The sequence below is a fragment of the Lepisma saccharinum genome, chromosome 2 (genome assembly GCF_977018435.1).
Source record: "Lepisma saccharinum chromosome 2, izLepSacc3.1, whole genome shotgun sequence".
Classification (NCBI taxonomy): Eukaryota; Metazoa; Arthropoda; class Insecta; order Zygentoma; family Lepismatidae; genus Lepisma; species Lepisma saccharinum.
Genome location: NC_139230.1, coordinates 55,117,053 through 55,131,959, shown reverse-complemented (window position 1 = coordinate 55,131,959; position 14,907 = coordinate 55,117,053). Strand labels below are relative to the sequence as shown.

The 14,907-nt window shown below is 37.1% G+C and overlaps 1 protein-coding gene across 1 annotated transcript in view; it reads left to right on the top strand.

Moving 5' to 3' along the window:
• LOC145984041 (cohesin subunit SA-2-like) overlaps nt 1–14,907 on the top strand; it is a 129,301-nt gene that overhangs the window by 88,129 nt on the left and 26,265 nt on the right. The window contains exons 15-17 of the mRNA XM_083117381.1: nt 1,350–1,511; nt 3,921–4,106; nt 9,799–9,952. Of these exons, the coding sequence (XP_082973507.1) occupies nt 1,350–1,511; nt 3,921–4,106; nt 9,799–9,952 (502 nt within the window). The remainder of the gene's footprint in view (nt 1–1,349; nt 1,512–3,920; nt 4,107–9,798; nt 9,953–14,907) is intronic.

The following is a 14,907-nucleotide window of genomic DNA, read 5'->3' as shown; positions in this document are numbered from 1 at the left end:
TTCACAATTCGACACCTTTCACTAATCACGACGCTCAACTTTTATACACGTCCAACAACCAATTTTTACGGAGAGATTCTAGAGCGGCACTTTTAGAGTAACAATCAAAACATATGTCAACGATATATTGTTATCTCTTCCAAAATAACTTCACTATTCCAATTTCACTTCACGCACAAATTACCAAACAAAGTGCATACCTCAAACAAGTTTTCACTTCTAAGTCGCCGAATGGAATATCAATTCTGGGAGAGCAAAACACATGCATTCCTTCTTTGTCAGCTTATTATCCATGAAGCCCTTCCTTCTTACTGACTAGACAGTTCAATCTGGTTCTGGTAAAATGGGTTACCAAACTTCCAAACTGGGGAGTTCCGACTACAGCTACTCAAGTTGATCCCGACGTGACGTATCTCAACCAACACATTCTCTGATTCCAAAACTTCACAGGTGTTTTTCTTCCTTTGCAGCATTCAAACATTCGTTCTCGTAAAATTGGGTCACTACAGAAGGTACTTTTAATTCTTCATAGTAGCAATCGTCATTGCCATCCATAGTTACTTCTCTCCTAATGTTGCTTTACGAAACGAGAATGTATTCCTACCTTCTTCATAACTTCAGGCTGCAGTTTTGTCCAATTCGAATGGGTCGAGTCAAACACATCGCTAGGTGTGATTTCACAAACAGTAGTTTTTCCTTCTTACTACCGGTGTCTGTCGTAATAGTACATTCACTCGAAAATATCATTATGCAGAAATTCCTTCCTTTCTTAACACCGCCGAAAACTTCATGCTGATCGTAGAAGCTAAAACTGTAACTTGCGAAAGGGAAAGTTATTCAACGTCATGGTCAGGCAACGTGAATAGACACGTACACGGCAGAACTCGGTCACGAACATGAAGCGATGATCCAACTGTGTCTGAAACATCCCGTGACTCGATGTGTTGTGTTTTGCAACCAATTCACTTAAGTGAGGAAGAGACTTCGAGACCTGTAGTGGCGATTGGAGTAACCAATATACCAAAACAAAGACATGATGCATTAGCGTACCGAAGAGATGAGGAAATATTGTGAGATTTTTATATGCGTCAAGAAAATTGATAACAATTATATATGTGAATTTATGCACATAAGAAAAATGTCACACACAGTCACAAAAAAATAGGAGGCATTACTTTTCAGCATGCCCTCGTATAAATGGTGATTAGTTAGTTCATTAAATAAAGTATTTATTTTTACCAATTGCACACATATACTGTATAATGCATGATAATAAATGAAAACTTGTGAATGAAAAAGTGAGCAATTGATGCAAGCTACTTATTTTGTTTTCCTGTATTTTATCCTAGGAAGAAGAACCAGATGAAGATGAAACATTTTCATTAATCAACAGTTTAAAGAAAGTTTCAATTTTTTACACTTGCCACAATATTGGTCCTTGGAATTTGTGGGATTCATTTTTCAGGTGCATTAAAGAAGCAAAGGAAGGGAACAATGCATACCCTGATGAGGTAAATCAAACAATAAGATTGTAGTTCTTTTATCTTTTGCAGTTCAATTACTTAGAATAAATTATACAGAGCATGTAAAGGTAAAAGTTATGAAACTGTCTTATGTTAGCTCTCATGTGATTCACGTGGTTTACATCATGCTACGATGCTAGGGGTCTCGGGTTCGAATCCCAGCCTGGGCATGGATGTTTATCAGTGTCCATTCATCAATTTCATCATATCGTCACTCATCCCCATCGTCACAAATTAGCCAAAAAGTGGCACAAAAAGCAAAGTAAAATAAAGCCAATCAATCGATTCATGTGGTTTGACTGTATGGATGCTATGGTACTAGGCTCAAACTGATTAAACTGTAATTTTCCAGTTTAATTGAGTTGTAACTAATTTTATGTCATTCTGTGAATATTGCCTTGAAAATGTGCACATTAGGTCATTCAGTCACCAATTGAATCTCTTCAATGATACATCATTGATTTGAACAAACAGCCTGTAATCAATGTATGCCCATTTCTCATTTCTTTTTAAAAATTATAAGCAGGATGTCCTTGTGTAGATGAGAATTTTGTGACAAGTGTTGGATAATAGCAAGTTATTGTGGTATGTAATGGGCAAATGAGATTAAGACAGGGAACTGGAGTACGAGTAACAAGGTGAGAATTAAATGGAAAGTTGTCAGTCAGTTACAATTATTGTAGTATGTATTAGGGATGGGATGGACCAATATGAAATTTTGGTCAATACGAATAAAGTACCAATATAAAAGTTACCAATACCGAAAAACAATATTCTACCCATCTGATGTAAAAATCCAAATGGTCCATGAAGAACCAGAATGATTCATTGACATCCTTAATAAATGTATGTTGCAATTCAATATTTACACTGCAATTCAAAATGTGTTGCATGTGTAGAGATGTACTCTTTTTAAAAATAGGGCATGGAGATTATCCATAAAAATTATAACTAAATGACAGAATATTGCACTGAATTATATGCTATTTATAGACATATCGGATTGGTAAAATTATGGCTAATTTTACTGATATACCAATATGTCTATATTGGCCTACTGATAGAGTACCGATTTATCTGTTCCATCCGTAAACACGAACTTGAACACCCAAATGCCAACCCCATTTCCATGTAGTACACACCCGATTGCATTTTTGCAGACTAATAAGGCTCTGCCATCTGTACTCAATAACCAGTATAATCCTCTGTGGAATCTGTGTTGTGTCCTGTCCATGTGTGTTTGTGTTTGTCCTTTCATCACTTTCATCTTATCACTGTCCATCCTTATCTTCATGATTAGCCATAAGTTGCAGAAAAACTAAACAAATAAACCAAATTAGTCAACTTGCAAACTTTATTATAATGTATGTACAGATTTACAACTTATTCCATGGCACACCATGTAACAACTAGGATATGTGATAGCTAAATACTCATCTTGAGACTCTTTGTAAAGTTATTATAGTCCATGATACCTGAGTGTAATTTATGTGACACAATGTGAATATATTTTGTATTTTTGTTATTTAGTGCCACCTTATGCCACTTTTGGCTAATCATGACAATGAGAATGAGTGATGATTAGATGAAACTGATGAAGGAACACCCATACTTAGGCTGGGACTCAAGCCCAGGAACTTCAGCAGTGAGATCTAAAGTCAACCAGTTAATGTGCTCAGTCACAGAGCTGGCACACATGCATGTGGAACATCCTCACACAAATGTGAATATAATTTATGCAGCACAGACCTAAAATAAAAAATCAATTGTCTGTCATCACAAAAGAACAACAGAAAAGTTTAGAGAAGTTCACATATCATGGTTCTAGGTTTGAATTCTGAGTAAGGCATGAATGTGTCATTGCATTTGCATCATTATTTTTTTAATTAATCAGTCATGATTAATTTAAGATGTACAAAAGCAATGTAAATTAATAGAAATAGAAAACTGCATTCCTTATCAGTTAATGTGCAAGAATCATTGCTAGAATTTCACCCTTTACTCGCAACTACAAGACACTTTTTTTTTTTTCATGTGAAGTGGAATTGATTGTCTGAAGGCTTTTCATTCAGTTGACTTAAACTCCTATTCATATTTTGGGAAATGAGATATGCAGAAGTAAATAATTACAGAGAAACTTAGTACTCACGATCTCTGCAAAGCTGTTTTAGCTTTGTGGAAATCATGAGTACTGAGTTTCTGTGTAATTAAAATCCTATATAGTAATGTATAAACAAGAATTAACAGTGTGTAAATTTGCATGTTTCAAAAATTAAAGAAAAATTATAGACAAAGAATGTAATAGTTGATATAACATTGAAAGAGGAATGATCTGCAAATGTTGAAATTCTTAATGTTTTGAAAATTATATCAAAATGATATTTCTGAAATTTCTAGGCTATCAAGTACTGCATTTCATCTTGTTTCTTTGGAATTCTATGGGATCAGAAAATTCTTGAAGATGCAGGTGATAGAAGAGGACTGTCTCAAGATTTAGAAATCCTTCGAGCAAGACTTGTGATGTTTATTGATGCCATGAAAGAAATTTTGTACCTTTCCTCTAATCAGATGCTGAAAGAAGAGGTATGTTGTGATATAATAATATTGCCTGTATTGGCAGGTACAGATACAGAACAGATTAGGGCTAGACCGACAATAAATTTTTGCTGATACTAATATAAAATATACTGATGCCAATAACTATATTCTACTTATCCGATAAAGAAATGTTTCAAGAAGACTGCAATAGTTCATTCACCTCCTTACTTAATCAGGGTGGCAACAGACCTGGAAAACCGGGAAAGGTCAGGGAATTTGAGGTGTCAAAAAAAGTCAGGGAATTTCGTCTTCATTGACTTTTTTTATTATTTATTTATTTAAAGATATCATTATGGAACTCTGCAGGGGAACAGAAAATCTAGTTTGTAAATTTTGGCCCCAACTTTTAGGCCCCTTTTATGCGCAACACAACCACGGTGCCAGAAACCAGTGATGGCAGGAGGAGAGAGAGATATCTCTCGCCCGGGCTTCTCGGCGGGAATTTTAAATTCGAACACTCTTTGGAGGAAAATTGTTATAACTACTTTGGATAACTTTTGTTTTGCAGCTAAGCTAAAACATCAGAGCATGCAACCGTGTACAATTCAGAACGCCGGACCGAGGAAGAGGGGCTTGGGGGGCTCAACCCCCGAATTTCAATAAAAAACAAAAATCTGGAGTTTGCCCCCTCATCTCCCGCTATTTTGGGAAGAAGGTGCAAACCTTAGTATTCTCTTCAAGGAATGGACTTCTCCAATGAGAATGAACATGTTTCAAGTTTTTGGGTGCCATACAAGTTAAATAATAAGCCAAAATGTGAAACTCTGTTGTTTACGAAAAATAGGTAATTTGCATATTGCTCAGAAAATGGTTATAACTCGGGCACTATGGGAGCAGTCTACTTCGGATAAGTTTTGTTTTGCAGCTAAAACATCAGAGCATGCAACCGTGTACAATTCAGAACGTCGGACCGAGGAAGAGGGGCTTGGGGGACGCGACCCTCAAATTTCAATGAAAAAACATAAAAATCTGGAGTTTGCTCCTCGTCTCCCTTAGTATTCTCTTCAAAGAATGGACGTTTCCAAAGAGAGTGAAACATGTTTAATGTTCCTGGGTGCCATAAAAGTTGAATAATGAGCCAAAATGTGAAACTCTGTCGGAAATGTGGCATGGGTATGTTGCGGAGAGGGGGGGAGGTTGTCATCAATATGAATTTCCCAGGCTTGCTCCAGACCTGTGTCAGAGTTTCCACCCAAACATAAGAGTATGAAGGTCCCAAAAGCACATCCATTTCATAATCAGCACCATGATACCATATGGTATCATCGGGCGAGTACGACCTTACTCTGATGATACCATATAGAATCATCGGGGGACTAAAGGTTAAGCCTCTAAATATTACATGGAAAATGCATTGAATTATCATTTTTTCTTCTCCGTATTGGAGTAGTAAGGTGACTTGTCAACAGATGGAGGGAATAAGAGCAGGTGGCGCCGTCCGACAAATAGGTTCCATTGATACATACGATTTTTGTCGAATATCGCCACCCGACAAAGTATCTCACAACAACATGCGACAGAAATTGCATGGACTGCAACATCCAACAAAAATCGAATGCATGAACAAGAAGAGCTTTAGACTGCAAATATGCTGCTGGAATTTTATTACTCTTCTGGCTCTCTTCACCTTATTTAATGTAGCAGTGCTTACGAAGGTTTTCTTTCATCATCCTGATGTATTACTGGTTTCGCACAAGCTAACATACATGTACAATGACATTGCATTATTCTTAGATATCAAGAAGAATCCAACCAAATGGGATATATATTGAATACTATCACGAAAAAGTGAAACATAAACCTGCATTGGTGAACGTTATAAAAATTTGCAAGTGCATGCTCCCAACCTCAAATTCACTGCAACACTAGTATTGCAATGAAATTAACACCACACTCTATCCTGTCTGTTTAAACTCATGAGAGATGGTCATTAATCTCTCACTGAGTAAGGTTAATGTCCAATATTATGAAATAAAATACTAATAATAAATACGTAAATATTTTAATATATTTACTCGAATCATTCAATCATAAAAGGAAATCACTTTCTTCAAGAATTGACTTTTCTCTGCCAGACCTGCTAAATTTTCACTTTCCATCTACTGATTTATACGAGGGGTGACCAGAAAGTAATTTCCAATTAGTAGGGACATTGATTTTTCGCAAACGCGAAAACCATGAAAAATGATAATTGCTGCGAAGTTATGTTTAGGAATGTGCAGTGATGTCTGGACACATTTTTCGCCAGTTCGAAATATCGAAATAATGCGCATTTGGCATAAAATGCAAATAATACATGGAATAATTCCGACAGCCACATTAAATCATGTATTTCTCACAATTTTTCAACTTCTATCAAAACCATTTGCTTCACAGAGCAAAGTAGCAGAGTTCTTACAGGAGATCGAGTGCGGATCTACCGTCACACGGGAGCCACATCTTTGTATTTGTCGCACGAGATATGTTTTGAATTGCCAAGCTAAGTGCGCACCATCGGCATTTGTCGAGCAAGTAATAATGGAGCTCAGTCGTTAGGGTGTCTGACTACTATGTGAGAGACCCAGGGTCGATCCCCTTGGGGGGAGAACCGTGATGTTTTCCACCTATTCAAACTGCTCCGGCGCCCACCCAGCATCATATCAAGCGGGTAACTGGAGGAAACTTTTAGGGATAAAGGTAGCCAGGAGAGTGGTGCTGATCACATCACCCCTACCTTCAGCCGTGATCAAGAAAGTGTGGGTCCCTAAATCCACACCCCTACTATACATCTTCATGGAAAAGTGCAAGGGAGCACTTTACTTTTACTTCCTCAAAAATCTGTTCCAACATATCAAACTGTCACGAAAATACGTAGACCATAAAAAGGTAAAAAAAAAAAAAAAAGGTAAAGTGTTCCCCTGTGCATAGCACCACGCCATGAAGGCATATAGGGGGTGTGGGGGTAACGCCCCACACTTTCTTGATCCGGTCGTGAGTTGGGGTGATGTGATCAGCATCATGCCCCTGACCGCCTTTACCCCCCAGGGTTTCCCCCAGGTACCCATGTTATTCGACGCTGGGTGGGCGCCGGGGCCGCTTCCACCGTTAGAAAAATTCCCGGATTTGAACCGGCCGGGGATCGAACCCGGGACCTTGAGCATGGTAGTCAGACACGTTACCGACTGAGCCACCGTGGCCACCATACGTAGACCATGTCACCTACAATTTAAAATAATAGTTTAAAAGCACAATGGAGTATTACGTTTCGGTATATTTGGCAATGTAAATGTTCTAAAACAAAAACACGAATTTTGGGAAACGTAACACTAACAAGTCAAAAAAAGATAATGCCAATTTTTGGTGCCATAATATATCTGTATCTGTCACGTGAGATTGATTGATTTTTAATTTTTTTGGGTGCTTCGCCACTTATGGTTATTATGCACCCTTCAGTATATACGGGGAAAATTCCATTATCTAAAATCCTTACCTTAAAATTAAAAAAGTGGTATGAAAAATAACTTTCCCAGAATAACTTTCAAGATATCGAACTCTTACGAAGAGGCGTAAGCCATGTGACTTACAATTTGAAACAGTAGTTTAAAAACACCATGAAGGTATAATTTCAGATATTTGCCAGAAAATGCGCTAAAATGAAAATGTGAATTTTGGGAAAAATTACACCATATAGTAAAAAATAAGAAATAAGAAAATACACCAATTTAAAAAAAATAACAAAATATCAAGGTCCCTACTGATTAGGCATAAATAAAACAAGAATATCAGTTGTAATTTATTGCATTAGTAACAGTGAGTCCTAACCTAATTTTCAGCATAATCACCACCGTTGTTCTGGCATTTGTCGTAGCATGGCACTAATTTTTGTATGCCCATGGTATATGTATCTGACAGCAAAGACTGGAACTATCTCTACCGCAGTGTAGCTGTCAAATCTTTGCCCTGCCAGAAACCTATTCAGTTAAACAAAGAGATGAAAGTCGGTACATTCAAGGCCAGGGCTGTACAGGGAGTGGTCTAAGATCTCTCACCTGAAGTGATGCAAAGGGCCCATGTGTACTCAGCTGTATGGGGTTGTGCAGATTCGATTGGCCTTCCGTGAATTGTCTGCACCATCGTCTGACCGTACTATCACTCACAACGTCTGGTCTGCACACCTCACACGATTGCTGGTGGCTTTGTGCGAAATTCTGAGCGGGCAATCTAGGCTACATCGCAGTCGGTGGGAGACTGTATGAGAGCTGCAATCTTTAACCTAGAACTGTCCTAAAACGGCTGCATTGCAACTGTTCCAGATTACAGCTTCAATCAACTTCTTCCTGCCTGCATGTGTGTGTGTCGCTCTCCGACCACTATTGCTGCGTATAGGTACCATTGGAGCTGTTTTCAGGATGAACTCTCAGAAGCTTGTATTATTAGAGTGTTCCGGTTTTAATGTGTGGTTAGCTAATTCAGGTACCTATATAATGCTATTCTATAAATTCCTTGCATTTAATTTCTAATACCTACGTACCCTTTTCATCAGCATTAATGTTATAACTGTACTTCACTTGGATATACTGTACTGGAGCAGAAATCCCATTGATAATGTAAGGAAACTTTCTTTTGTTTGATTGAATTGTTTCACTTATATGCAAGAGTTAAGTTGTTTGATTTACAGAGAAGAGAGAATTAGCTTTATGCATTGAAAAATGAGTCCGCACTCATGGTTCTTGCAAGCAGAGGGTTCCAAACTTCAGTGGAAATATGAACATATAATACCGAGAATGTATAAGGAGACTGATAAATTACAAATTGTATTTCTTAATCATTCACTCTTCACTCTTATCTCATTTAGTCGTAACTTTAAAAATAATCAAGTATTTTATTTTAAACTTACTGCATATGACAAAATTCCGTAATCCTTCCCTAGCTTGTGAATTGTAATAATTTTCCAAATTCACTTTTTTGCTGTTTGAATTCAAATCATAGAGAATAGAGAAATTAAGTCAATTTCATAGAAGATAATATTAGTACTTAACAAAACCATACGTGGATCTGTGTGAGTTTATTATTTCTATTTGCAAAAACATCGATTTAGTTTAGTTTGTAATTGTCAGGGAAAAATGTAAATTTTGTCCTGGAAAACCTGGAAATGTCAGGGAATTTTATTTCTGCTTGTTTGTAGCCACCCTGTTAATGCATGTATGAGTCTTAGAAAACAAACTTTTTTTAAAACTTGTTTTACAGAACTAGAGTGTGTGCATGGATTATACCTTTATATTCATAAACCTAAATCAGAAGGGCAAAATTTAACCCTAACTTAAAGGCTATTTATACAAATATCAATATCACATTGGTAAAATTGACAGTAATTTATAGATAAACTGATACACCAATATGCCTATATTGATCTGTACCAATTGAGTATTCCATTCCTAATGGTAATTATTCTAAACGGCTTTACATTGATACAGTGTGTTAAGTATCTGCTTAATAGGAATCATAAGAGTACTGACATTGACTCATCCTTTCAAATGACCCACATTTAGCCCTATTTTGTAAAGCAATGTGTACCAGTCACTCGATCTAAATTTTAACTATTAATGTTTTGTTTCAATTTGTGTTTATATCTGTAGTATGCAAAATACTTATCATTTTGATTATTTCAGGCAGTACTAATTTTCTTCTATGCTTTCAGGCATTCATCACAATATGTGATCTTCTAATAGTGTTTTCCAGTCAACTTAAAAGCATTCCGCTGATGGAATATTTAGTGTATGAACCTGATAGAACATTGCCTCAGATGCTGAACAGTTTTGTACAAAGTACTGTTCTCATTGGTGAGGATAATGGTAAGAAATTTTACTTCTGGTGCAGGTATTAGGTACATATAATGTAGAAAGTGAATTGTTTGGAAGTATGCTATGTTGTTTGAAGATGAGTTTTTCAATATTTCTGAAAGATTACATGTTAAGAAGAAGATATTGTTCATGATATACAGTGCATTTTGCTGTCCCTTGTGCACCTGCCGGCGACCCGCTTGGCAGACGGCAACTCACGGCAAATCATGTGTAATATAATATATCTGCTATGGAAACTACTAGCTTCGAAATGACTCCCAAGTTCTCAGAATTACAGCTACAATTACATTCAAAATAAGCACATTAATTGTGACAGGGGATGTTGGAAATATTGTCCTCGTGCATCCACACATTTCTGGCATGTTTTTAGGAAATTTGTGGTCTGATTCCAGAGGTTGGTTTTAAATTTTATGCAATAATAGGCTAAAGATTTGCCCTAAAATTCCTTTTAATGTTCCTTGGCCAGATAATATAGGCATTTATGTTTAAAAAACACCTGGTGCTAATTCTGAGTGGAATTCATGTTTTATAGTGTTCTTTTGTGCCTGTTTTAGTCACAAGTGCTTCTTTCGATGATAAATGTTTTTCCAGTGCCTAATCCGTAAAAATGATGAAAAAATGTTCTTCACGTTTAGTGCCATTTTGTATTTTGTGCTTATTTGCCTACCTATTTTGAGAGTTTTTAGTGCCTATCAATCTTTATCCTGTTTATAAGCCCTTATTTATCCTCCCTTACTTTCCTAATAGCAATGTGGACACGGATGGTGTAAATAATATAGGACACTGAAAAGTATCATAAACAAATTATGGAATATTTTGAAAACAGTCAGTAATTAAGTGTGTGAGAATTCTTTAGGTGTATTATGATAACTTTTGTTTTCTTAATCGCAGAGACTTTATTTAAGTATATATATATATATATATATATATATATATATATATATATACTAATGATGAAGGAGACAGTAAACACTTACCACACGAAGAGAAATTATTCTATATTTCGCGATCTATGTCGCATTTTCAAGTTGAAGAAGAAAGATTGGCGTTACGAAGAGTAGAGGCACAGAATACTGACCGTAGCGTCTCTATGATCAGTGTTGCCAGAAACAGTTGATAGATGACGAGAATTACTTTCACCAGTGTTTACTGTAAGGTGGGTGGGTAATTTTGGGGAGGAGAGGAAAGGGTTACTTGTTGGCTAGGTTGAGTCCGGGGGGTATAGTGGCATGCGTGCCTGTTATGTAGGCCCTTTCCCAGCGCCTGCGGAAAGATGTGTCAGAGCTGGTGGGGTAAAAGATGGATGATGGCAACACGGAAGCAGTTATTGAAGGTGGTGTTATGGCTGTTGGTGTGGATGGCAACAGTGAAATCGGAGTTTTGGGTGGAGGAACGGTGATTATTAATCCTTAGGTTCAAGGGGGTGGAGGTTTCGCCTATGTAGAAGTTGCCGCAGATTTGGCAGATGAGGGTGTAAATTAGGTTGGATGAGTGGCAGGTGCCCTTAGGGTGAAGGGTGAACTCACCTGCCGCTGTGGGGATCAGGAGGGTGGGGGAGGTGATGAGTATGGGGCAGGTCTTGCATCTGGGTTTGTTGCACCTGTGAGCTGGGGGGAGTGGTGTGGATGGGGTGGGAGTGTTTCGGACCAAGATGTTTTGGAGGTTGGGGGGGCGACGGAAGACGACCCTGGGTTTATCCCGAAAGATGTCCCTCGTATCAGGATCACTGTGCAGGATGGGGAGGAGGGAGTGGAGGGTATGTCTGATTTTCGTAATATGGGGGTGGTATTGGGTGATCAGGGTTGGAGGGTTGGTTTTAGGTTGTTTGGTGCGGTTGTGGGAGTAGGCGTGCACCAAGCCCTAACCAACCGTGGCTATCCCTCCACCCTCATCAACAACAAATCACCAGAGCCATATATATAAACAGGCAAATTATTGGGTGGACTTGAGACCCAGAGGTTTGTTTAAATTTGCGCCACTGGCAGTGTTTCCTATTTTTGTTTCACTAAACTACAATAATTTCATTACTCTGAGTGTACTTCTGGCTTCATGACAACACTGGCATCAAAAGCATTGGGACGGGAGAGCACGGCCCTTAATAATTGAGAGAAATGATTTTGGAAGGTGGCAGATTGGACTGACTCACAGAGATGTCAAATTTTTACTCTAAAGGACCTACTATGTTATGATAATTATTTCAAATTCATGCCTGAAACAAATACGGTTACAATTACAATCAAAATAAGCACGTTCCTTGTCACGAGATGCTGGAAATGGTGTCCTCCTGTGTACGTATGTGCCATTATTAAAACTATAGCAAGACCAAAATAACACTTGGAACACTAAACACGTAATAAACACTTTATAAAACTATAGAAAATCACAAGAATACTTGTGACACGTAAACACTATAAAAATATGACTGAACTGAAATTGCGAAGTTACTGAAATTGAATGGGGTTAAGAAAGAATTTCACAAGTTATTTACAAAGCCATGTGTTTCAGTTGCCGCTCTGGCACTGTGAGCTGTTAGGAAACTTAAGTGCTCTTTTAGCATGTCTTGTTACCAAAGCTCTGCGAAATTTCATAAAAACATGCCAGAAATGTGTGGATGCATGAGGACAACTTTTCCAACATCCCCTGTGACAGTTAACGTGCTTATTACGAATGTAATTGTAACTGTGATTCTGAGAACTTGAAGTCATTTCGAAGCTAACTGTTTCCATAGTGGAGATATTACATGCGATTTGCCGGGAGTTGCTGTCTGGCTGGTCGCCAAGCAGGCCACAGACAGACGCACAAGGGATGGTGAAAAACACTGTATAAGAGGAGTTTGGCCTAGTTCAACAACTAATAGGCAGAGTGAATTTCATTATATTATCATTCATCCTCATCTTTGCAATTAGCCAAAAGTAGCAGAAAAGTGAAGTAAAATAAATCATTTCAAGACATGTTTGGATTCTTGATGATACAAGGTTTGGATTTATGCTTTGTAAGATTAGTTTTATTAAAATACAATCAGCTCCATATGCTGATTCATTTATCATATCCAGCTGCCAATGTGTGTTGTAGAGGTTAACATAATGCACTGTGACACCACCCTGTCCATAGAGCATGTGATGACTAATGTGAGGTAGTGTGTTCTTCATTTGCCACATTGACGTTGTCCATGAGAAGTGGACAAAACGCTGATATTTTATGATGTTGTGGGCTAGTTGTTTGTGTATCAAATATCGTTCACCTAATCACAAAGTATCGTATCTCAATATTTGCAATTTTTCAGGAGAGCAATTTAAAAGTTTTCACACATTTTAAAACTATTACTACAGAAATAATATTTCACTTCTGAAACTAATATTTTGGATGGGTGTTTACTGGAGATTAAAGTTTCTTTTCAAGCAATATTCTCAATAATTGTGTTATATCTAGTGGTATAAAAAGGGGCATAAACAAGATACAACCATTTGTGACGACTGTGGTATGTCCGAATGCTTGAGATATGACACCTTTTTTAAAGTGCGTCGTTACTTGATTGAGCAACTTCTTGCATTATGTTTTAGCATATTGACTTGTTGCTACTATTATTGTGATGCTGTATCATTGTGGTAGTTTATCACTTCATTTTTCCGTGCTTTTCCATGAAAATATGAATAATTTTGTTACAAAATACTTAAAATACTTGTAGAAAATGATTGTAATTTTTCGATTGAAACAAAGTATTCAACTATAAGAATAGAACTTTGATACTGTGCTTCAACACATTCATTTCTCTATTTTTATCTGATTTAGGTGAGAAAGAGGAAATATAGATCCTAGTGGCAGGGAAACCCAGTGATTGATTCATAAGCATTTCTGTCAAACTTTGACTAGGTGATGATGCCTTCATACCATTAGCAGCAATTGCAGCCTTTAGTACTTACATACCATGAAACTGAAGTTAGCAAATCGTCGTTTATAACATAGTGCAGTTTCCTGGCATTTAGACATGTAAATAACTGTTTGTAAATCACATTCAGCACATCTCACATTGGTACTTGACAAGGGAAAAATTCTCATATCCTCTTTTATCAATTGCCTTCTGACGATCTGTCAATTTTTTATGTAGGTCAGATTTAGTATTAATGAAAAAAAGGTTCAGCAGTGTGTGAACAGTAATTTTTGGGGTGATATAAAGTCAAATTCACACTGCTAAATTATTTGTCGTGTTTTGTGAAACTAGCCCGGTGAAGGACTATTGCACAGTGATTCGTATCTCACCTCAAACTGTAGGTCCAGTCCTGATTAGCCTCTCTTTGCACAAAGTGGACTTCAAACAAAACTCTTGTTGTGAAATTTGTGCCTTGTGACCTGGGGGTCTCTTGGAGATAACTGTCATGCATTTTAATCAGTCAAATTTGGATTCCTATGTTATTCGAAGACTGGCTACTGCCATAATGAGATTCCACTTGTAGAAATCTCTTTAAATAAACAAGTCATTTTTTGTAATCTCTGTTTTGAAACCTTTTGTAAGGGACACCTCCCTCTCTTCTCTATTTCCAAAATGATGGATTCTTTCATTTTTTAAAGTCTAGTTCTAACAACTCTTCCCGATATTTTGAAAGTATTTAGGAAAATAATATTCCATACTACCAGTTTTTCATTAGTAAAGAAAGGGATATTGATAGTTTTCTAACAACGAGCGACTTCTTTGATTGTCTTCAATTTTGTGTCTTGAACAGACACAAACCTAGCAATAAATTTTCTTTTGAACTTAAGATCAGAGTTTTCATAATATAAAATATTTGCTCTTCTTCACCAGATCTTAGTCAACACATTTTTTCAATTTTTTCCACTCAAGTTCATTATATCGTTATCTCAGGTGGTGCTGAGGAACAAACTTCTTTGTTCTAAGATTCCAACCTTGACTTCTTAGTCTATCAGCAATCTTTATATTTGTTAATTTTGCG